The 25,347-nt window shown below is 38.0% G+C and overlaps 1 protein-coding gene across 1 annotated transcript in view; it reads left to right on the top strand.

Moving 5' to 3' along the window:
- Gap43 (growth associated protein 43) overlaps positions 1–22,389 on the top strand; it is a 79,949-nt gene extending 57,560 nt beyond the window's left edge. Inside the window, exon 3 of the mRNA XM_051191495.1 lies at positions 21,715–22,389. Within this exon, the coding sequence (XP_051047452.1) occupies positions 21,715–21,800 (86 nt within the window). The 3' untranslated portion in view covers positions 21,801–22,389. The remainder of the gene's footprint in view (positions 1–21,714) is intronic.
- Positions 22,390–25,347: the final 2,958 nt, after the last annotated feature.

The following is a 25,347-nucleotide window of genomic DNA, read 5'->3' as shown; positions in this document are numbered from 1 at the left end:
CTTAGCTGTTTATATGCCACACACGCCATAACAACTCTCTATGGTAGGGTTTATAACTGAGGTATAGACAGGTTGCATGGGGTGCTTAAGACAACACATTTAGAAAGTGACAGATTCCAGATTCACACATGCAGTCTTTATGTTCTCACAAGGGTTGTCTACATTCAAACTCCAGGTTACTTTGTTATGTTTTCTCTTGATTTCTAATGACCACACCCATCTTTCCAGCTTCCACTAGAAAAACCTTGTCCCAAATCACAAATGTCTACCCTACTTGGAAATCCAACAGTTAATTGTAAGTTCTCACCTTTCTTGGTCCAGTATTTGATAGTTAACTGGTCAATTCCTACACTTTGAAATAGTTTTATTAGTCTTCTTCCATTATAGTTTAGTTTTCTATCTGTTGCAGTGATAAAATTGAGCAAAGACATGTTGGAGAAGGAGAGGGTTTAGTTCACCTTATAAATCATAGTTCATCATTGAAGGATGACAGAATGGGATCTCAAGCAAGGACCTGGATGCAGGAAGTAAAGCAGACACCTTAAAGGAGCATTGTTTTCTGGGTTTCTTTAAGCTCACATCCAGGACTACCTTTCTCAGGTCTTCCTTATACCTGCCCAGGGATGGCACTAGCTATGTTGGATCAATCAACACTCAAGAAAACGCTACATAGATTTTCCAACAGGTCAGTCTGACACAAATACTTCCTCAAATAAGGTTCACCCTCTTAGATGTTGATGTCTGTGGTTTGTGTCAGTTAATAAAATCCAACCAGCACATGGTATTTTACCTAGTCTTGCCCACCCATACCATGCAGCTTATCTCGTTTTCCTTTTGTCTGAATTCTAAATGTTGGGTCTCCTCAGAGCTTATCTCTCCAATCTCTTATTTTTGTCTAATGTATGCCTTTGATGATCAACTGTGTTAGCTACTCTAACATCTAATAAAACCAAAACATCTAATAAAACCATCTCAGGAGAGAAAAGATTGTGGTTTCATGGGTTTCAATCTATAACTCCTTGGCCCCATTGACCCAGGCAAAACATTATGGTAATGGTAACATGTGATAGGGGAGATTCTTCATGGTATACAGACATCAGAGAGTCCTAAGGAGAGGTGGTAGTGCAAGATACAGCTGTCAAGGACATGGACTTGTGGGCACGTCCTCTATCCATGATGGAAGTTGAATCACCCATTCATGCCCATATATCTATTGCTACTATGTATTCATGACTGCAGTGACTGTGTTTTATAGCAACATTTCATGACACTCTTATATTACAGTTTTTACATGCTTTGCACCCCTTTATCCACAATATTTTCTGGGCTCATGGAATGATAGGTGTCCTTTACAGGGTTGAACTGCACGTAAAGCTATATAATTGCTACACTATTAATTAATTATTTGTTTGCAATATAAGATCCATGAAGACAAGATATTCTGTGTTCTAGTATAATTTGTACACTGTTGTATCCCTAGCAAGTAACAGTATAGAAGGAATTTTTTTATTCTTTTCCTAAAGAAGTCACTTACATAGACAATATGGCAGATATTTCCTTGGATATGGTCATTTAAAGGAAAGCCAAGTACACAGACCAGTTCTGGATATTTGGGTGGCAAAGAAAACATGCTCACTTTTAGTAAGTTTCCCTTTATTATCACTAAGGTACTTCTTCTCTTTATCTGGACAGAGTCCTCCCCCCCCCCCAATTTTCCTTTGCTTCTGCAGACTCTTTGATAATTCATATCATTGTACATGTAATATCCTCCTAGTGACTGGCAACCCTCAGCAGAGTATGGCTGCAAGGCACTTGATCCTTTGACCTTGTTTCATAGTCCTCTGTGTGGAAGAGTAGCCATGGGTGGGGCACATAGTCTTATGCTCCTAAGGGCAGAGAACTATCTTAGTTTTAGTTTAAAAGTACAATGTCCCCACTAGCTCATGTGTTTGAACATTTGGTCCCAAGCTGGTGGAATCTCTAAAAATTTCTAGAAGTGGGTCACAGGGATGGGACTTGCGATTTTATAGACCACCACAAGTTCCTAGTCACTTTGTGCTTCCTGATTATGGACACAAGGTGACCAGGTCCCCTCCCATTCTTGCCACCATGCCTTCTTCACTATGTCATTTCAAACTGTGAGCTAGACCAAATTCCTTCCCCTCCAAGTTGCTTCTTGTTAGGTATGTAGTCACAACAACAAGAAAAGTAAATAACACACGGGCATGTTTTTATCCCAACCACTGAGAATTCTACTCTGACTTAAAATAGATGGAAAAGCTCACATTTGCATGGGAGTGAGCTGTCTTTTTTGTTGAATCAGCAAATCAAAGTCATGGAAGATTTCATGCCTACAAAGTCTCAGTGAATTAAAATTATCTATGTCATAAGTTATGATTAACTCAAGTGTTTACCCAACAGTGGTTCTGTTTTAGTATGTTGAGTTATAATTAACTCAAGCATTTACCCAACAGTGGTTCTGTTTTAGTATGTTGGATCTTCTTACATGCTGATTATAGCTTAAAAATGATTTAAATATTCCTTCAATACTTCCACTTCATGAAACTCTATGGAATATATATAATTGAATTAAAATAGTATGCAATCATACATATAGCAATTTGTAACAATCACACCTACATGGTTGCACACACATACACAGATATGCATTCAGGCCACTCTTTTAGTTTTGAGTGATGCCTTAGATACTGTTAAGAATGTTTGGGTTCACAATTCAGACAGTTTCAGTCCATAATGGCACAAAAAGTATGACAAGGCAGCCCCATTCATGGCAACAGGAGCATATGACCTAGGCTATTCATATCACATGGAGTAAGCAGAGAAAGCAGAAGAGGTTCAATAGGCCAGCCCTCCTCTAACAGTTAAAATGAGGCCCAACCTCCTAGAGATTCTGTAGCCTCCTAAAAATAGTATTGCCATCTGGGAAACAACTATTCAAGACATGAGCCTATGAGGGGTGTTTCAGATTTAAAATATAAGAACTGGTCATAATCTAAGGATTAAGTTTCATGTCATCTATCAGCACTGTCCATTTAGAAAATGGTTGTGACCTAAAGAATGTCAGTAAATCAGTGACTCTTCCTATGCATTTTGATTATGGTTTGGAAAGGTACCTGTAAAATGGCTGAATAACAAGACCAGCAATAAACCTAGTCTGAATGAGTGTGGGTGAACTTTGATGAGAAAGGTCTGTGGGAAACATTTATGTGTGGTTGCATTTAGAAAGTGAAGTGGCGAGATGTAGCTAGGGAGCAACTTGGGAACAGAGTGAGTGATGGGAGAGGTAAGGGGTGAGAGAGTCAGTGCAACCTGAAAATTCAATCCAAAAGGAAGTTGTGGTCAGAAAGGACCAGGATTCCAGGAATAGACCATAAATATCCAGAATTGGACTGAGAATTCCAATGATGGAAGACTGTATGTGAAAAAGAGAACAAAATACAGTTGGGTGCTGAATGATTTTGACCTAAACTGGTAAAATATTATTCTTTATTCAAGTCTCAGCATGGCCACCACCACTCTCTTTTCCTGAAACTGCTGACCAATCCTTGTGTGTAAAATGGCTAAGTGGGCAGAACACAAAATTGAGGAAAGGGATATGAGGGCTGTTACTAACATTTACTGGTGAGTACTTGGAAATGTGGTGGCCATTCTTTGGGAGTTCCTACTCCCAAGACTTGGGTTGCTGATTCTCCATTGAGTCTGTTTACTGTGAAGCAAGCATTGATTCACTGAATAAGCATGTTGGCAGTGGCAGGAGGTTGATAGGAATATAATCATTCTGGCTCAGCTATTCATCCCTAGCAACCTGTGTCCTGACACCTGCTGGGTACAGTGGATTTATAGCTTGTCACCATGAGTAAGGTGTTTGAGAGAAACTATAACGGGGTTAATTCTTCCCTTTCACAAAACACATTTGTTTTGCCTTTTTGTGCCCCATGTTGTTCTAACACCCTCTCTGCCATCTATCCCAACCTTTCTCTGTCTCTCCCCACCACCAAGCTCCCACAAGATCTCCAGAGAATCATTGCTACTCAGCCCATCAGCCAAAGTTAGTGGGTTCCCATGGCAACCAGGCAGCTGGTGTCTAGACACTAAGAGAGAAGCTTTGCAATTGAACTGCAAATCTAGATTCTAACATACCCCCTCCTCTCTTCCCTCCTCCTCTTTCCTCCCCATTTCCCTTTTATTTACAACAGGCATTAGTGCCATCGCTGGATGAAGTTTCCTTTTGACAGACCATTAAGGGAAGGAGGGGGAAGAGAAAGTGGGTGGGAAACCCAAACGTTCTGTCTTGTCATATCAGTTCAGTAAGAGGACAACTGAGTTGACAGACTCTGATCGTGCCTGCTCTTTTTTACTCACGAAGGATTTTATTTAATTAAAATATTTTAAATTAGAAAACAGCACCACTAGTCCACAAGGAGTCATAAGCATCTTTAAAAGCCAATAAAAGCATTTTGAGGGTGAGGCTTCAGCTAATACACTGGGGTAAAGCAGAATTTTTCACTGGCCCTAGGCGATCAATATGATTTCTTTTTCTATGTGACTCAGGGGAACTGCATGTCTTTGGCATTATAGGAAAATACAAGAAAGGGCTTGAAGTGACACCTCATATCTATAAAAAATGGAAAAGAAAAGCTGTTCTTAACAACCAGGGTTTAGTCTGGTTCTTATAGGTCTTTTTTTGGAGTTCTCCTGTGTATATAAACATTTTACAGAGCACAAAAATTAGGCAAAGGCACTTTATATAAGATAGCTACAATAATATCAGAACATAGACTAAGTACAAACACTGTCCAAACTACAAAATGGCCAGCTATATTCTTAGTCTGACTGTATAAACAATTAAGATTTTCTAGATGATATTTGTTGAGGTGTTCTGTCATAGAATTACCCATCCATGACATTATCCCAATGCACAATGTGTTCTGTTTCCCAATTCATCTCCAGTTCACCAAACACAATTTACTTAGGTAAATCATTTCTGATTCTTCTGAGGTATCTCATGGTTCCCTATGGTGCATGTTTTCATGGTTACAGCCTGTCAATAAACCCAGTTACATGTAGCTACACGTCAGCTCCTGGCAGTCTTTCGATAGAAAGTGTTGATGTTCTATAGACTTTCTTTGTCCCCTTAAATAAAACATAGTTTTTCTCATACATTTGATTATTTTTATTTGATATGTGATTTTTAATTTATTTTTTTATTGTACCTCACTGAATTCAGAGATTACCTTAAAAAAATCTTACAAAAACCTACCCCCCCACAAAACAAACAACACACACACACACACACACACACACACACACACACAGAATTAAGGCTGGGAAAATGACTCTGTTGGTAAAGAGAAATTGAAGGTCAGATTTCCAGAATCAAGCCAGATATAGATGTGTGTGCCTGTAATATCTGAGCTCCTATGGTAGATGAGATTCATAATCAACAGACTACCTAGTAAGTACAGTATAGTTGGTCTGGTGTATGCAATGGCAAATGAGGAGAGGCCTAGTCTCAAACCAACTAGAAGGCAATAACTGATGCCCGAGGATTTTCTCTGACTTCTCCCTCTGTTTGTCTCTGTCTCTGCCTCTGTCTCTCTCTCTCTCTCTCTCTCAATCTCTCTCTCTCTCTCTCTCTCTCACACACACACACACACAGACACATACACACAAATAGATTAAAAGCAAGCACAATTCACAAAATTGATTTCTCCTTTATAACTTTTCCTCTTTTACCTCAACAAGTAGAGACAACAACTCAGGGCAGTGTGAGTGCCTCTCCCTGTACTCTTTAGGTGGGAGCTGGCTGTTGGCAGTGACACTTAGGCTGTGTGGATCAGAACAGATGGACAGCTGAATCTGAACCTGTTATAGAAAAATTATCATTTTCACACTCAAAACATTTTCATTTAGCTCCAAAGGCAAATTATTTCCTCAGTTTCAGATTCTAAAGTTTCAAAAGGATGAGATTATTTGAAGTATCAGTCATCTCTTTTCTCTTTTATATTATCATCTATCAGCTTTAAGTGAGTGTTTTAGCTACTTAGGAGCAGGAAGGCATATTACAATGTAATTACATTAGTTCAGATGTTAGTGTCTTCACCACATTCTGCAGTGACAGCTGGATGAATTATCATGTGTCTCTGTAAGTCTCACCAATGAAGTTAGCATGGTTTTTCATGGGTGCTCTTCTTGGATTTGGAATGTCCTTACTCTCAGGTTAAGGTAGCTGAAAGAGCCCTTCTCACAATTATCTCAATATTAAATAAACTTGTGCCAACCTATAGTTTGGAAACTATTCTACTAAGTAGACTTTTGGTTAGTTTGCATTACTTTAGGCCCTATATCATTTATCTCTTTTTAAAATCCCAGCTGATTTGAGACTCAAACCCAGACTTACTGTCATCCATGCTCACAAAGCCAGAGACACTACTGTTCTTAAGCACGTGACTGGAGAGGCTCTGTGTTTACTGACAGATTTCCATAATTTACCTCTGATCTATCTGAACTGGCATCCTCTTAATTACTGTGTTCCAGCAATATCCACTACTTATTTACTGACTGCGGGACTATTCCTGTAACCATGTACTTCAGATGTCTTCCACCCATCACCTGGGTCATGCCCAAAAAGTAGTTATGTGGTCAGTCTCTTTTCCTTTTGAATGGGATATAGTTTTGCATCAATAGTATCAGTATAATTCTACCTTTTAATTTCATGATTTTGGCCTCAGTTATGGAGGTATGCCAGAAAAAGAAAAAGGGAGAGATGTAGATACATATAGGAAAAGAGATTTTAATGTAGATCACCAAGAAATGATAAGGCCAGTTTGTATTTATAGAGACAACGGCCAGGTGATCTTCACTATAGTTTGAAATACAGGACTGAAGTTAGCAGGAAAGTTAAGTATATGAAAACATATTTGACAACAGAATGTGGAATTTGGAAAACGTAATAACAATAAAGTTTTGTGATAAAGTAAACAATTTCCTTACAAAATTGTTTAAAAATTAAGAATATGATGGTTGGGCCCATGAGATGGCCTAGCAGATGAAGGCCTTTGCCACCAAACCTGACCTAAATTAGCTCCCCAAAACTCACACAGGGGCATGTGAGCACATATGCCTGTACACATCCACAGTAAGTAAATAACTATAATTAAAAGTATTATAGAAGTGATGCCATGTATGTAATGGTTCACATCAAAGTCATTAGAGAAAGGAGTCTTTGAAACAGCCTGAAAAGATGACATGGAGTTGAATCTTGGGTTATAGGCCTATTAGGGGGCAAGGAAAGGAAGTCTGGCTCAGGGGTGGGGCAGAAATAAACTCATAGCCTATTTTTAGCTAAAGATATAAGATATATAAGAAAACTAACGTAAGGAATCAAAACCAAAATGTGCCAATAACCTATGAGATGGTTTTTTGTAGGTTGGAATCCCACCACCAGAACTAAAGTATCTTGGTTTTCTCTAAGAGTGCTATAGGTAGAAACAGACTGGTCATCGGTGAGGTGATTTACAGTTGGGGCTGCGTTAAAGGAAGAAGTGTTCCGTTCAATTGAGCAGGATTTGTTATTCATGTGTCCAGCTTATTTCAAAGGGACAAACAATACCTATTATCAGCTAAACATTTTACAGACAAAGAACACTGATTTAGTGGTTCCATATCTGGTCCTGTCTTGTCAATAGTTTGGGCACTGACAAGCTTGGCATTGTTACAGGTAAACAAGAGTGACATCCTGGAGTTTTATTGGGATCCTGGTAGTGAGAATAGCAAATTATATGAAGAGGTCTTTGTGGTAAGCCACTTCCTGGAGTACCAAAGAATGGGGCTGCTTAGGAAGTAAAATAATGGGAAAGTTTTTTAACTATTGCTGTTTTCTCCATCATAGATCTCAGATAAAGGTTAACATTCAAAAGAAAGGACAAGAAGTCAAAGAAGTGTCTGGAACAATGGTAGACTGATAATAAGGGTGACTGAGGTAAAAACTGAGGTTTATGGTTTATACTTCTTTGTTTTGGAGAATTCAAGTTGTGCACAAATAGGAAAATAAGGAAGGTGGGGTGAAGAAAAGATATGCAGTTAATAGTTTTTCCTTACATGCACTTTATTGTTTGGAGACAAAAGGAATAAATAGATTAATGCACATCACCAAGACCGAAGTTACTCTGGACTTTATGAAAAGCATCAGCTAGAAGAGAGATACCAAGTTATTCCAGCAGGCAGGCTGCCTAAAGGTTACAGTGGTAGATTTCTAACTATCAGAATACTTTACACTCAAAGTTCTGGAAGTAGAGATTGTCCATCTCTAGGGGTGTCATGTGGATACCTGCAACAGATTGGGGTTGTGGCAGAGTCTCCAAGGCCACTTTTAACACTAAGGTGTTGTTGGCACAAATCCTGATCAATTCCAAATAATTTTGAAAGAAGGATTTGAAAAAAGGGAAGATCTAGGAGATAGTTTCTATATGCAATTTTTAATAGAGAATGGCTTTATTGGAGAGTAAACATTGGTTAGAGAAGCAGGGGGGAGTGACTTTCTTCTCTTTTGTTTTCTTTTTCTTTCTTCTTTTAACAGAGTCTCACACTGTAGCCCAAGCTGGTCTCCAACTCATGGTAGTCCTCCTCCATTAGCTTCTCTAGCTCTGGGTTTATGGTATGAGTCACCAGGCCCAGCTCAAAGGATGAATTTTAAAATTTCACTTTATTTTTTTTTAATTATAACAACATTTATTGAGTACATATTTCATGTCTGGCACAATATGCAAAATTGGAATGGAATAGTAAACAACACAGACATAATTGTTTCCCCTTGTGCAAGACCTATACAACTGCTAAAAAAAAATTGCAATTGGTGGGACAGAAAAAATGAACAAAGGGATGAGTCAGAGGGCCAATGGATGATGCAGGATTCTGGATTTTGTAGTCAGAGAAAGCCTTTTCAAGTGAGAAACATGAGGGAAAAGTCAAATCATCCTGCAATAGAGAGATGCCCCAATAAGGTTCCAGAAGAGATAAAAGCTTGAGTTTGAAGGAGTCTTACCAAGTAATTCTTTATAAGGGAGTGTATGAAATGTAGTGAGGATGGAAAAGTAGACAGTGTTCATACTATTGGATGGACAAAGAAGTTTAGATTTAGATTCTAGACTTAACTTAGGGTTTTAAGCAAGACTATATCAAGATACAAGGTATATTTGAGGGTAATGCTAGGTAGGGATATTGTTTACAAGTAACGAGGATTGTGAAAACTATCCAGTTGATTTTCATTGAGTTACATTGAACCTCCTATTTCCATCCACAATGGTCACTAATACTGGATGAGCAGATCCCATGTCTTTCTCATGGGAAAACGGGGAAGGCAGTTAGTTGGTGGCATTCAGACACTTCCAGCTTTCACATGAAACAGTTGGGTTAGGCCACCAACACTCAGTGACTTTGCTTTCAAATTGCACTTTAAATAATGTATCTGTGATTCTAGCCTAGACAGGATTCAGACCGCAGGGATCTTTATTCTTTTGCTGATTATTCTCCTAATGTTCCCAAATAGCCAAAGCCATAATATTCTGTCTCTTCGTATAAGAGAAAAGCTTGGAGATTGTGATCAAAAAGAGAGAAAAAATCTGTACAAACACTAATATTACTTTTCCAATACAGTTTTGATTGTATTTCGGTGAATGCCATTGATTCCTAAAGCAATCCTTTTACTCAAAGGCAGCACCATAATTTGAGAAGCCCCAGGAAACCGAGGCATACAATGAGTACAAAATGAATTGTCACAGTAAGAGATGGGATTGCATCTATTTACCCACGTGTAAACTTATAATACAAATACCTTTTGTGGGGTTTGCTTGTTATAATAATGTTTTGTAAATTAACTTCAAAATTGGGTTAAACCTTCACAGTTCTTTTTTTAATGTTCTGCTATCACTGGAATCTGGAGGGGGTGATTGATAGAGGAATTTTATCCACTTTTATTTCCTCCTATGCAGGACATAAAAATGATTTCTTATGGGTACATAGATATGACAGCATCTATAATAATTTTAGCCACTTCTAGTCTTTGACTATTCAGAAACTCATTATTTAATTTACAAAATGTACCATAATCAGTCATTACTATTCAGCCTAATGAACGCATTTAGAGGTCCCCTTTGTTGTTTTACTCTCCACTTCACCTTCTACAATCTGAACATAACATTGAAACTTTATAAAGCAGTAATTCTCAGTTCTGGTTCTGTGAGCCTCCAGAGAGTCTAAGATTACTTCTGATTGCTCTTATTAAACTATATTGAATTGCCTCACCTGTCACAAAGGAAAATAGGAACAGAGGAAGAGAAAGATGGAGGAAATAGAGATATACAGCACATTTAGGACTGCCAGGAGAGGTATGAAATAAAATCGGGTTTAGAATATGCTCTCCCTTAATGAAGGTGAAAAGCACTATCGTCCCCTGGAAGGATCCCCAAATCCTTGAAAGCAAAGCACAGAACCTCTGTCTTCCATCATTCTCTTAGGGAAGGAGGGACTGAGATGAGATCATCTAAGGGGCTCCCCTAGCTTTCACTAATTGCATGAACAATTTACTGTAATTTTATGAATCATCACAAGCCAAGTCTGTGATAATATATACAGACTTAGGATTTTTTGTCCTGAATTATGTAGTTCAGCCATTTGCATTGATAAAATTAGCAAGACAACTGCCAAATTTCTAGTTTGCTTTGTGCTGTGTAGACACAGCCATAAGGGAAAATTACACAACAAGGATAAATAATTGTCTGCCTAATCTCAAGTTCTACCCAAACACATCACAGCAAGTCATGGCAAGAAACTAACTGAGTGCGATCCATCAGTGTAGTGCCCTGATATCATAGGCTTACATCTCACCTAGACAATGGGTGTTCACATGCCCAAAAGGCTTATGTCACTCTCCTAGAATTGGAGTCATGCCCAGCTTTAATTTCTGAATGACAGCCCTGCAATCAGATAACCAGATCACATAATCTGATATCAGAATGTAAGATTTAGAAAACCCTGAGGTGTTTTTTTCTTTTTCTTTTTCTTTTTTGTTTTTTGTTTTTTTTTCTTTTTCTTTCTTTCTTTCTTTCCTTTTTTTTTTTTTTTTTGCTTTTAAAGATGAATGTTGGAACTATCTACTTTGTTGTAAGCCATGTTAATTCACTATGTTTGAAAACATTATTGTGGATTAATGTAGGCTCTTTTTAACAAATATCATTACAACCTGGAAGATAGCTCATTAATTTTCTCTAAGTCAGACTCAAGTCATACATCACAGGAGGAGACTTTCAGGTTAGTTCCAGCTCAAGGGCCTCTATGAATTGCCTTTGAAGTGCATGGTGTCTTCAGGAAAAGGGCATGGTGTCTTCAGGAATGGGGACTAATCTCCCATCTCTGCGAGTAAACTAAGGCCAACTAAGCCTGTCATGTTTTAGGCATCTCTTGGGTAACCATTCAAAAGGAGTTTCCTATGCTTGGTATTGTGGGTTTGGTTAGACTAGATGACCTTTTAAGGGATATTAACCAGGATAAGAATATTTTATTTGAACTATTTATGTGTATTTATACACAGACTTACTTATATTTTAGGGTTTTTCTCTTTTAGGTGGGTAGTTAATAGCAAGTCCTTATAACTTTTCAGACATCATTACTCTTTCAAAAAATAAAGGAAACAAACAAACAAAGACACAAATCATTAGATAAGGTCTGGACTGGCTCTTTGAAATGTCATACAAAGCTTATATATAATTCAAAAAAAGAAAAATTGTGATAAAGGCAAATCAAGAGATAAAAATGACCAATAAGATTGGTTACCCTATTAAATTTCTCCTACGTATTAAACCTAATAAATAATACCAAATACATCACGTCTGGGTGGTTTTGTGTGGAATTTTTGTTTTGTTGCTGTTTTTGGAAAGAAGGTAGGCTTGACTTGGCTCACAGTTTGAGAAAACAATCTGTCATGACAGGCAGGGCATATTTCTGTTTTTTTTTTTTTTTTTTTTTTTTTTTTTTTTTCTGGTTACAACTTTCTCCAAAGTGCATCAGACAGAATTGGAGAAAACATTTTTCAGGTTGAGGAGGACAATGACGTGCCAATTTCTGTCATGTTTGATAAAAGTTCCTAAGGAAGTATGACTTTTGGGCCTGGGAAGTCATTTGGGAAGACAGCCACTTCCTTCCCTGACCTGACAGTTTATGTGCAGACTCTGTCAAGATTTCTCACTTGGGAAGGTAAAGAAATAATGGAGTATGATGCGTATGTGAAGAGAATGGGCACATCAGGGAAGTCCTCTCTGAAGATTTCTTCCTCAGCTCATTCCCCTTAACAGATGACCACAAGACTTACCAGAAATTAAAAATCTGTCTCATAATAGGACTGGAAAATCTCAGTCTATATGGTTATTTTTCAAGCTTAAATAATGAATTACTAAAGTATAGAATTCATGTTTTTTACTCTATTTTTATAATTTTCAGTATTTTGTGAGCATAGATATTAAGCATGATGCTAGGACTTGGAGACAATACAGATACATTCTATTTTTAAGGCATGTTTTAAGCATGCTAATCAAATAAAAAATAAATTTGTGTAAATACACCCCTTAAAATATATTTGTTTATGATCAACTGAAGACTAAAAAAGACATCAAATGCAAGGACTGCAATTTCCACTTGAAAGAAAGAGTGATTCATTCTCTCTAGAGTAGTTTAGAAGGTGGAAACATGGTTGAGCTGGGTCAGGAACTGATAAGCATAAATTCAAATGAGCCAACTTTTTTTATACATTGAATAAAGTACCAGCTACTCTACCTTCCAATCACACCCATTCTTGGTGAAAAGGATATCTTTGGACCAGAGCCTGGGAACAGAACTCTTGTGTAATTAAAGTACTTGTGGCACCTTTTAAGGAAATAATATCGGAAGAAAATAGGGCAGAAGAAGATGGACAAAGATGAGAGATGAGAAGCATGATCTTGTGTCATCCCTCAAAGAACTCTGAATCAGAATTTGCACCACCACACAAAAGTAGGAAATTCAAAGAGACACCACCCCACCCTTCTGGTCCTGAGATAGAGTGGCCCCAGGTTGGTTTATAGGTCAAGAAGGCAGGTGTGGGTTGTTGCTAGCCAAACCACCTGCAGCAACTGGGAGATGGGAGTCAGGACCTGGGGAGTTAGGTTTGCATAGGTAACAAATAGCAACAGTTACAATGTACAGAAGCCTTCAGACATTCACTGGTAAGGATGCAGAGTTGTAGAGCACATTTGAACTGCAAATGAGGGATAAGGTAACACTGAGAAAGGACAATGATCACGTGCAGTCTAATTACAGCAAACTGAAAGGATCTGCAATGTTTAGATGACAAAGATGGAATTTACTTAGCCTTTTAGAAGTCTCTGATGAAGCTTGGACATATTCACCTGCCTTGTCAGATGGGAGGTTTAACTTTTAGAACCATAGATAAGTCTACAGTGGAAAAAAGAGAAGTGAACCAAATTCCTGAGGCTGAAGTGTATGATTGCCAGGGACTGATACTGTCACAACTAACTTCCTTTCTATTCCTGATGTCACATTTCACAATATTTTTGTGCTACTAGAACCACAAACGCTTATCTGTATGCTAACTCCACATTCTTCCTGTCCTATTGTATGATGCCTTAAAACTAGTGTCAACTGCCAGATTACTCTGGTATATTAGAGAGTCAACACCTCCATAGAGCTATACATGACTGCTAATTCAGTGTGTAATTGATAGATGCAGGAATAAGTTGCCTTGTGGCTACACTATTGGGAAAATACTATCAAGTTTGGAGTTTGTATTTTTATTCTTTGAAGTTTTTTTTTTCCATTTTAATCACAGTAAGAAATGAAGTAACCAGACTAGGAATGTAGCTCAACAGGAGAGAGCTTGCCTGGTCCTGGGTTTCAGTCCCTAGCACCACACACACAAATACACACACACACACACACACACACACACACACACACACACACTACAGTTAAAATCATTTAATTTCATGTATCTATTGCACCTTATGCCAGAAATTATTGACAGCTACTGGACAAGTCATGCGAGTTTTAATTGTTGCTCTCTTTGTATGTCATAATGGGAGGAGATGGGATATTAATTTTGTTGATTGTGTAGGCTAACTGCATAGGTAAAGTTTAAGAAGTTCCTAAATAAAATTGATCAGTCCTTCTTTGATACTTGCCTTTAGTTTTTGGATCTATTTTACATTCAAATAAAAATACCAGCTTTTCTTTTACTGACTAGAAAGCCTATATTCCCTACTCGCTTCTATAGCAATGACTTCCCCTGGTTAATAATCCTCCTTTTATGAGTATCTGCTTTTGTGTGTAGAGCGCTTTACAAGACACATACCCTTTTCATCCAGAGATATAAAAGTATTATGTGGGGTCTCATTTAAAAATGTAAAGAGAAAATAACATTTTTATTTCTTTGGATTTTTTTGTCTTATAATGAGAATTACAAAATCCATAAGTTAGACTAAAGTAAAAACATTCTGAAACTCCTTGTTTGTTAAATATTCAACAGACTATACATAGTCCCATTTATATTTTGTGAAGTACATTAAGATAATTTTTTGCAACTTCCACATATCCTTCAGTGAGGCAAGGCAGGTGTTATTGTACATATTATCATTTCTAGATTAGAAAACTGAAGAAAGAAAGGAAATCTAATTTGTCTGACTTGTATGACTAGTTGATGAAATAATCAGGGCAAATGGCAGAGTGGCTTAGTTCTGAGACTTACAGGGTAGTAAAGAACATGTGGATGGTATATTTTGGGTATCACCAAGACCCCCGTGCAGCTGCCTTTGACATTCTTCTTAATTAAGTTCTAGTTGTTACTCTTTGAAAAATGTAAGTGCATAATGGATTATTTTCTCTTTCAAAGGCTCAGAAAACAAGGGTGAAGGTGTAATTTAGATCATTATCCTGACATCAAAATTATGTGTAAAGGCTCAGCACTTTAATATAATTTAAAATATGAAATAGTGATGACAAAGGAAAACCTGGGTCCCAGTGACAACCAAAATCAGTCTAGGTTCCAGATTGACATCTGGTGTACAGCTCAAGAAAAAGACCATGTGAGTCAAAAGGGCCATATGTGAGTAAGCTGCTAAGTATTCCTTATTGCTTTCCTTTGAGCTTTGGAGGCAACGATGATGCTTAGCATTCAAGAAAAATGAAAATAAAAAGGGAAAGGGAAGTACACCCCAGCCCAGTGGTGATTGGTAGAGTAATTGTGGGCATGGCCCCAGGATGATAGCAGATTCTATTTAATCAATGTTGACAAGGCTGGGGAGAGCTGGGCAGGTCCCAAGAGGTAATGCTTTACTCGGAAATCCACTCAACCTAATTTCAGTAATGTAGGGCTGTGGAGGGACCTGGAGAAGAGCCAAGAAATGGGGCCATTAGAGCTCCATGTGGGCGACGGCAGCTGGGAACACCGCCATCCCTCCAGCAGCACTGCAACCAGACTGCCTGGATGGGCACGCAAGCAGCCGCTGCTGCATATGCTTCTGGTGTTTGCTCATCAACAGAAGGAAGGCACAGACATACTATTCTCACCCTTTCGAGGAAATGAATGAAACCCATCAAAGGCAAAAACTGCTTCCAGAATCTTTCAGCAAGGATGGGAGAGTTGGGTTAGCGTAGAACTTAAATGACCATGATGAAACTGTTCACTCAAATCTCTTTTTGTAGTTCTGTCATTTATGACTACCATTGTGTTGTGTAAATTGATACATATTTTTACATATTTATTGTTCTTTTCATGTGACTTTGATTTTTTATAAATAATGGTAGTCATGGAATTAAGGGTGTAGCTCACTGACAGAGCATTTGCTTAGTATGCCTATCATGTATAAGGCTTTGGAATCAATAACCAGCACAGAAAAAAAAGAGTGATGTGGGGAAAGAATGGTAGTCGTGAGTCACATCATGTAGCAGAGACTAGGTAGGTCTTCCATTTTTCTAAATGTATAGGGTTTTTAAGAACATTCAACTTTGCAAGTTCAAGAGAAGTAACTCAAGAGAAATGATGGTGAACTATCAAGTCATTCTTTTCTTTGCCACTCTTTTTCCAATGAGCAATACCTCTAGAAACCACTAGCATATACAATCCCAAAAGATAGACACTCTTGATTTGTGTTTCATTGTAATCACTGTCTCCTTCTAATTCATAGACCCGCACTTAGCTCAGTTCCTTTCATCAGATACATTAGTGAGAGGATGGACACATTTTCTTTACTTTTGAAATCTCTTTCAACTTTGATGCATGAATAACATATGACTTCATTGTCTATGATGTTGACTTTCTCTTTTTAAGTTAACATATAAATAAAAGATAAAATTAAAAGAGGCTTCCTGCAAGCCTGATGCTTTCTAAGGGGTCTTTGGGCTTAGAAAAGCAAGTTTTTGCAAAGGCTAAAATGCTGCTAAACCAACTTGCAACTATTTGTTACATATTAAAATCATCTGTCTAAGTTATCTCCATATTTGTTTTATAATTAGGTGGCAGTCATATGACTTAGATTATGGCATAAAGAAACTGAATTAAACATTTTTAGGTTCCTACTTTAAGCTTCTCCTGTGGATATAATTGTTTGCTCTTGAACATATGACCATGTTTTATTAGAATGGTCTCTCAATCTCATACCTTGTGGCACATAAATATTTTTTTCTTCTTAATGCAAGCTGCTAAAACACATCTCCAGTACTCATAAGGGAACAAGATTTGGGGAGCTAATTTTGGTGTGATGAAGACCAATTTGGGGACACAACATCTGGCCATATGATACCCCCCACCCCAACACACATATGTGTGTATATGTTACCAAAGTATTTTAGCTTGCCAGATTTAAAAATACTGAAATTGGGTGGCTTTTAAAAACCAGAAATTTACTTCTCACTGTTTTGGCAGCTGGAAAATCCAAAATCAAGCCTATAACTAATTCACTTTGTCAAGTGCGGACCTGATATTTTAAAGAGCTAACATCCCCACTGTGTCTTCTCATGGCAGAAAGAATTAGTGGGTGCTCAATGGTCCACTGTTTAATAAACTTCTGCCAAATCACGTGTGCTCCACCCTCATGGTGTAATCATTGGCTAAAGACTCCACACCCCTTAATATTAACACCAAGGATCAAGATTTTCTCATACAAATTTGCAGGAATACAACAATTCAGATTCTTTGACTTGTAATATCTTAACCAAAATATGAATATGAATAAACCAAAATATGAATATGAATATTTATTTTTTTGCTCAATGTGATTAAAGGCAACATCTGGAGCTAAATGACTAAGAAAAACTGTGCCCAATCTTTGCCTTACAGGATAGCTGCTTTGGTTCAGCAGCCCATGTGTCAGACTCACTTGCTAGTTCTGAGCCCTGTTACCTCTGCTCCCTTATTCGATGTCACTTGGCACCGAAAATGTAACATCAGCCCTTTAGCTTCTCCAGCCTCCTAAGTAACGACTGTCACTGAGGGAGCATGATGCTCTGCATGAGGAATGTAGTTATTTATGCTAATTGGACTGTGGTAATTAGAGTGACCAGCTGGCCTCAGCCATTCATGTCTTTCACATTCACCACCATGATCAAAGATTTTTTTTTTGTTCAAAATACCAAAGATTACATATTAACTCATCTCTAGCATTTTCAAATTACATAATTAGCACCAGAATGTGCCAAGGCCGACTTTCATATTACCAAACACTAATGAGGGTCCTTCCCACCATTTTGAGCCATTTTTTGTAAATCCAACTTCTAGATTTCATTGACACTGACTGAGACTGTAACTATGGACTTGTGTCATTGTTCCCAGTGAGTCCATTCATCTTGGTTGGGCTAAGGGGAGAGCAGAGGATGTAGTATCAAGCTGAAGGCTTAAGTAGGCTCTATGACAGGCTGAGGTAAGCTGCCACTTACCACCCAGATGTACAACTTTATATAAATTATTTAATCTTTTGCTTCAGATCCCCCAGATGTAACATAACATGGTTGGAGTAGCTTCAAGGGTGAAAATGAAACAATACAAAAGTACTTTCAACTGTTCTGAGCGTTGACAACACCTTATAAGTATCAGTTTAAGCAAAATACCTTACACAAAGGGCCAGGACTCTCATAATTTACAGTAAACCAACTTCCAGGCACGGAGGCTGAAGAAAACACAAAATCATAGATCTACAGTTGTATGGCCAGTGTGATTTATTATCTGTAAGACTTGTTTATGGTTGGCATCAATGGGGATGAAAACACATCAATCACACAGAACATTCTTTCCTGCATGCAGGTTCAAATGTACTGACTCTAAATCACACATATCCTAACAAATTCCTTTCCATTTGGTCTTAAAATCCTTCACAGGCTGCATTTGGTATCCATAAAAGTGTCTGCTTTTAAAGCAGGTGTAACCCCACATCTGACTGTGAGTTCTTTCATTTGTATGTAGGGTTTTCTTTAGTAGTATTATGGCTTCTTCATTTTAGCTGACCTCACTTTCTAATTGTGAGAGATGGCGAAACTGGTACTTTCTAGTGTTTCTTCCCTCCAAGCCTTCTCATTCATCTATCTATTTATTTTGCATACTTTCTTGGGGGCTTGTCAAAACTTCACTGAACACCCTGACTTGATACATACTGCTTTTATGAAGTAGTCAGCTTGTCATCTCAAACAAAAATGACCTTACTTCTCAATGGTCTAATTAGAAGAGTTACTCATGTTTCAAGCCAAACAAGGTATACACGGAACTAATTAATTAATTAACAATTAAGATTCAGTTAAATGACTGACAATTCAGGTGAATCTCATCAGTTGTCATTTTCTTGGTGTTTACATTCAGGAGCCTTAGAAAATATAGTTTTATAGTGAACCGAAAACTTCTAGACTCTAGCTAATGGTTTTGTGGTGCTCAGTTGGTAAAACAGGCATTCTCCTTACTTCTGCTGCTCAAGTTTCTTCCCCTGATAAAACACAAGTAGAAGATCTGATCTCTAGTTCTGGCTTGGCTCCCAACAAACCATATGTGTTAAGAAACATTTCTTTCTGTACTTCAGTTCTCTCATTTATGAAATGAAACTACTTGTTTATTGTTTCACTCAAAACTCACTGAGTGCTTTCCCTGTATGATGTCTGTGCTGACCACTAGGGATTCAAAATGAAACAAGAGTAGATATTGTTGCCCCTAAGGAGTCTGTATCTAGGTTGTTATGTTAAAGATTGAGTTCATTGTAACCAAAAACTTGGATTAAGACAATGTTCTTCAAAAGTTAATAGTTTTCATTTGGAAAGCTTTTTGGTTGAAGGCTCTTTCTGAGTAACCATTGTGTTGCAGAAGTAAGTCACACTGAACTGTGCATCCTGCAAAGCCAGTTAAGACTTTAAAACATCAAACACACACACACACACACACACACACACACACACACACACACACACGCACGCACGCACGCACGCACGCACGCACACACACACACACACCCCATTATAACGTGAAATTATTACTTATCAGATGAGAATGTCTGGATTATAGAAATTGCGTACATTTTCAAGGGCATTTTTAGATATAGTTACAAAGAAGGGATTTCACAGGTATGCTTGATAGTGGTGGTCTTATTTAAGTGAATGCCAGTGTAAGTGTAAGTGACTTGAAAGACAAATAAATTTTTATAATTCTTCTAATGGCCTGCTAAGTGGGCTCTATTTTCACTAACTTCAGCATCTCCTTTCGATAGCAATCCATTTTATTTAATCTCCTTGAGGCATATCTGTTACACTTTCTTTTTTTTTTTTTTTTTTTTTTTTTTTTTTTTTTTTTGCTTTAGTGTTTTCAGAGCCTACCCATTGCCTTCTAATTAAATGCAAATCTGCCAGACTAATAAGATCCCACTGGCTTCAGTTTATCTGTCTAAGGAAAACTGGTAGCTAGTAGATATTCAGAGAGAAAAACAATAATGAAAGCTACATTTTAAAGGGTATCGATATCGTTAACACTGGAATGTGTGAAGAAAACAAATGCTAGCACAGTAGGCTTGGGGCTTCTGTCCTTAGGGTAACTTAGAAAACTGACTCATGATCAGCACCTGTGAACTGGGACTTTGATGAGTTCTCTCAGTCCCCGGTTTGATAAGAGTGATTCCTAAGCCTAAAATCTGTGTAAACAGGGCACTTTATGTTGAACATGTGTTTTCATTCTGGGAGCCTGGCTTCAGTTCATGCTAGGCAGTGAGCACCTTTGTGACCAGCTCCCAGTGCATATCTGAACTTGAAGGCTTGAGCAAGTATCCCTAATAGATGCTGACTTACATGTGTTCTCACTTTCATGGCTGGAAGGATTAAGTGAATCCTTAAAACTCCATGGGGAAGAAGACTCACAGTTCCTTGTGTTTGTTCTCCCAATTTTGCCCCATGCATTCTCTACCTCCTCTACTTATTTTGTGTCATTCCACTATCATAAATTATAACCATGGATAGGGCTTTTTGCTGAGTCTATAAGGCCTCTCTGAAAATTCACTTGATTTAAGGGTGATCTTGCTATGGGGCATAAAATATGCCATTAGTTGTCACCAAGTAATTTTAGGGACAATGGATTCTATTTAGACAGGCTGGCCTATTAGTAAAATGTCTTGTAGCATGTAATCAGTTGACAGTTAGGCAGGGAAAGCTTTGGAGTTGAGGAAATTAACCTTCATAAAGATAAAAATCTACCTTGTTGAGCAGAGCAATCCTCAATGAGAAGGATGATGGAAAGGTGTTCAAGTGTGGTACACTACATGCAATGATGAATTTTCTTTCTGTCTCACCATATTGAGTATGTGTCTTTGTGGTCCTAAGATAGACATTACAGTTTCAGGTATTCTTTGATGCTCCCTGTATTGGGAAGAGGGAGCCACAAAGGACAAAACCAACTCTACCCTCCCAAAGAAACTTCTTTACTCCCAACCAAACTATAGTCTTTGGTGGCCTCCCCTGGCTCCAACAGGTGATTACATTTCTGAAGTTCAAATGGCTAGAAATAGCTGTAACATAAATTGGAATGGATGCTCAATGAGCCACATGGATTATTTGCCAGAATTATTCTGACACTAAGCAAGAGAAAAACAAGGTTATTGTTGTCTTGCTTTCGGAAAGGTTAAAAACCAGTGATGTGCTGGAGTTAGGGGTGTGCGTCAGCTGGTGAAGGTGCTCATCACTAAGCTGGACAATCAGAGTTTGATCCCAAGGATCCACAAGGTGGGAGAAGAAACTGACTCCTTCCTGCAAGTAGTCATCTGACCTCAACAACACACACACACACACACACACACACACACACACACACACACACACACACACACACAGAGAGAGAGAGAGAGAGAGGGAGAGAGAGAGACAGAGACAGAGACAAAGAGAAAGAGAATGTAGAGAGAATGTAATAATTTAATATCTACCAAGTGAGAACTTGTCCTTCACTTTCTTATGTGTTACTGAGCAATGTCCTAGAATAAAAGCTTCTGGTAGATTGGATTGCTGGGATGTTAATCATCACATTATCTCAATCTGTTATGCAATGACTTGAAAAGAAGACATGCATTGTACTGTTGAACAGATTCATGAGACAAAATACTAACCCTCCTCTCCCTCCCCCCACCCTGTTTTCTTCCTCAGAAGCTGTAGATGAAGCCAAACCTAAGGAAAGTGCCCGACAGGATGAGGGTAAAGAAGACCCCGAGGCTGACCAAGAACATGCCTGAACTTTAAGAAATGGCTTTCCATGTTGCTCCCACCTGAACCCTGTCTCTCCCGCCCTTTCTCTGCTCCACTCTGAAGTTTCCTCTCCTGTCCCACTCACGTGTGTGAGCCTGTCCTCTCCTACCTACTAGCCCCCTTTCTCTGTGTGGCAAACATTTAAAAAAAAAAAAAAGCAGGAAAGATCCCAAGTCCAACAGTGTGGCTTAAACATTTTGTTTCTTGGTGTTGTTATGGCGAGTTTTGGTAATGATGATGCAGTCATCTTGGGAAATTCTTGCACTGTACCCCAGTTTTTTGATCTGGTGCGTGTGGCCCTGTGGGAGTCCACTTTCCTCTCTATTCTCTCTGTTCCAAGTGTGTGTGTGTGTGCAATGTTCCGTTCTGAGGAGTCAAAAATATCAAGTGAATTCAAAACCACTTCTGTTTCCTTATTTTCAATGTGATGGAATGAACAAAAAAGGATAAAAAATTAAAAAAAACCCGGTTTGTTTTAAAAAATAAATAAATAAAACAAATGTGCCAATTAGTGTAACTTGAGGCTGTAAGGCTCCTTTTTCAATCTGAATATTAATAAATCATGACAGTAATCAAGTTTGGTGTCCCTGTGTTTATTTTTCACATCCCTTTGGTTGCTTTGTTCAATATATTGGAGTCTTACAGTTCATCTTTTCTCTGAGCTCTTACACTGCCACCAACAGCCCTGAAGAAAGAAACACAGGCCCTAGCCAGAACCTAAGGCTGCAACCTCAATGAGATAATTGGGTACCAGGAAAGCTTGCAAGGGATGCTGTGACAAAGAACCACAGCTGGTGTGACTTAAGAAACAGACATTCATCATCTCTCCGTAATGAAAACTAGAAGTCTGAAATCAAGATGTTGGCAGCGTTGATTCTTTCTGAGGCCAGTTAAAGTGGTGTTTTACAGTCTTCTCACCATGGCTTATTCTAGATGGCTGTCTTTTCCTTTTATCTCTTCATAGCTTCCCTCTATGCACATCTTGCTGTACATTTTTCCCCTTCTTTTTTAGGATACTTGTCATATTGGATTGGGCTTACCATAAGGACCTCATTCTGACTTTATTGTGAAGATTCTATTGTCAAATTACATATTTTTCTCAAAGAGTAGTGGTTAGGGCTGCAACATAGGAATTTGTGGGAGAGGCACATAGTGCATTCCAGATAAGTGCTAAGGATTGCTCTTACAAAAGTAACTTCAAGTGTGCTCATGATTCAGAACTTTGGTTTATTGGATGTGAAGTGCTCTAGGTTTCACGAGGCTAACTATCATAGAGATGTCCATATTTCAGAAACTGCAATTCTTTTGTAGATGATTTATTTTAACACTAATATTGAGACAGCCTAGTCAATCTTTTCCCTCTCAGATTATGAAGGTACATTCCCACAAAAGGCAGGTAAATCGTTTTAGCTATTGCTAAACTGATATGTAAGGAAAGGTTCATTTTACCAGGCGAGGTGGGTGCTTGAGGGAGTTCAGTTGGTAAAGTCGCTACAAGGCACAAGGACCCATGTTTGAGCCCCAAACACATTTTAAGGCAACCCAAGCAAGGTGGGGCTTGTTTGTAATTTCAATTCTAGGAAGGCAAAGGGAAATGAATCTCTGAGAAAGGAAGGAAGGAAGTAAGGAAAGAAAGAGTGTGTAACCGTTATTAGAGTCATACCAATCATTTTTAATTTTTTTCTAGTTTAAATTTTCTTTCTTTCTTTCCTTTTTTTTTTTTTTTTTTTTTTTTTTTTTGATATAAAGCCGTAGGCCAGTTACTTGTTTCTTATCGGCTACTCTGTCTTAATTATTAACCCATTTCTATTAATCTAAGTATTTCCACATGGTCTTATCTTACCGGAGAAAGGGGCTGGCATTCTTCTCTCTATCCCCCATCTAGGATCTCTTCCCTCCTCTCTCCTCCTAGTCTCCAAGTCCCGCCTATCTTACTTTGCTATTGGCCAACAGTGCTTTATTGATTAACTAATAAGAGAAACTTATTTACAGAATGACATCTCCCATCATCTTTTCTGTCTAAAATAAAAAGAAGGGTTTTAACCTTACCATAGCAAAATGTATAACAAAACAGTTATCAAATAAGAACCATAGTTAACAATATTTAGTCCATTAACATTTAGCAAGATTTAAAGAAAATATTTCATCATCTATCCTATCTTTGTGAGTCTGAAGTCCTATAATATGTAACTAATCTTTAATTCTAACTAAAGAAAAATATAACCATAACTATCTGTCTTCAACTCCTTCAAAGACCACAGAAGGATATTATATAAACTCTAGAAATGACAGAGACAACTCACCTGGTCAGTCACCTAAAGTTTTTCTGTAATATTCCATCTTCAGCCCATACGGCATAGTGTGTTTGTCAGACTCCTCAGCAAAGCAGGAAACTTTAAACTGTCTACCTGTATTGGCAGTTTGTCAGTCAATTTTCTCTGTGTCCTACAGACTGTCTGGCAGACTCTTCCATGAAGCAGGAACCCTATAGCAATGTCTATCTTGTATCAGCAGTCACTTTCCTGTGGGTCCTGCATGTCCAGTTTATATATAGCATAAAGTCAAACAGTCCAGACCAGAGCAGTATCTGTCCAAATGGCTAGTCTTGCCATATTGGAAGCAAAATCCATAACACATTTATTCAAGGTCCACATTCCTCTCTGATGCAGGTGGTATTGCCAGGAGCAGTTGTGCCTCACTGTTAAGAAAAACCCTAAACCATTTTAAATGTCGTATTCTGTAGGTCTTTGAAAGGGTTGAAGAATGCCTATCCATCTCAAATACATCTCTGTGTATCTTGAAAACCTAACTAACTTAACTCTAAGCTTTGTCTATCATAGGTAACTATCTATAATATGTATTAAATTATACATTACATTTTTAAATGAGCTATATAAGCACAATACCTAAACAAGAGGAGAAATATGCACATCATGAAATTGACCTTAAATTGTATCAATAAATGAAATTCCATTTTAAAACAAAGTATTCATCTCTATCCACAATCTCCTTTTTACCTTTAAAAGAATTGATTCTGATCATTAACCATTTATAACCAAGCCCATTTAAATGACAACAAACATTTATAAACACTATTAGGGATTTTGGGCGTTGTTCTTTCCAAACTGCTTCCTGCTGGTAGGGGGCACTGTCATGGGGGATCCGAAGGAGATGCAGAAATCCTGGCTGTAATCTGTAAGGTTGCCTTGTCCCAACTGTTTTGAATGTTGGATCACCTGGGACTCTGTTTCAGGGGGTCTTGCTTGATCAAACCACATTAGTCTAGAAGGAATCCTCAGCTTTTCATTTTCTGTAGAAACAAAATTAGAAATCCTTTTACCAAGTAACTTGTCCTTAGACTTAAAATTGGAAGTCAAAGCATTTTTTTTTCCAAGATAATAAATTTTATTTTCTCAGGGGATACTTATATAGGACCATGGGCAGGATGTGAGCAGGGCTTGACCATAGCCAGGGCATGGGCACTGGCATATAGGCAGAGTGACAAGGTCAGTAGAAGGAATGCCCTGAATTGTT

Source organism: Phodopus roborovskii, unplaced genomic scaffold (assembly GCF_943737965.1).
Source record: "Phodopus roborovskii unplaced genomic scaffold, PHOROB, whole genome shotgun sequence".
NCBI lineage: Eukaryota > Metazoa > Chordata > Mammalia > Rodentia > Cricetidae > Phodopus > Phodopus roborovskii.
The sequence above is the reverse complement of the archived record's forward strand: the minus strand, read 5'-3'. Positions and strand labels throughout refer to the sequence as shown.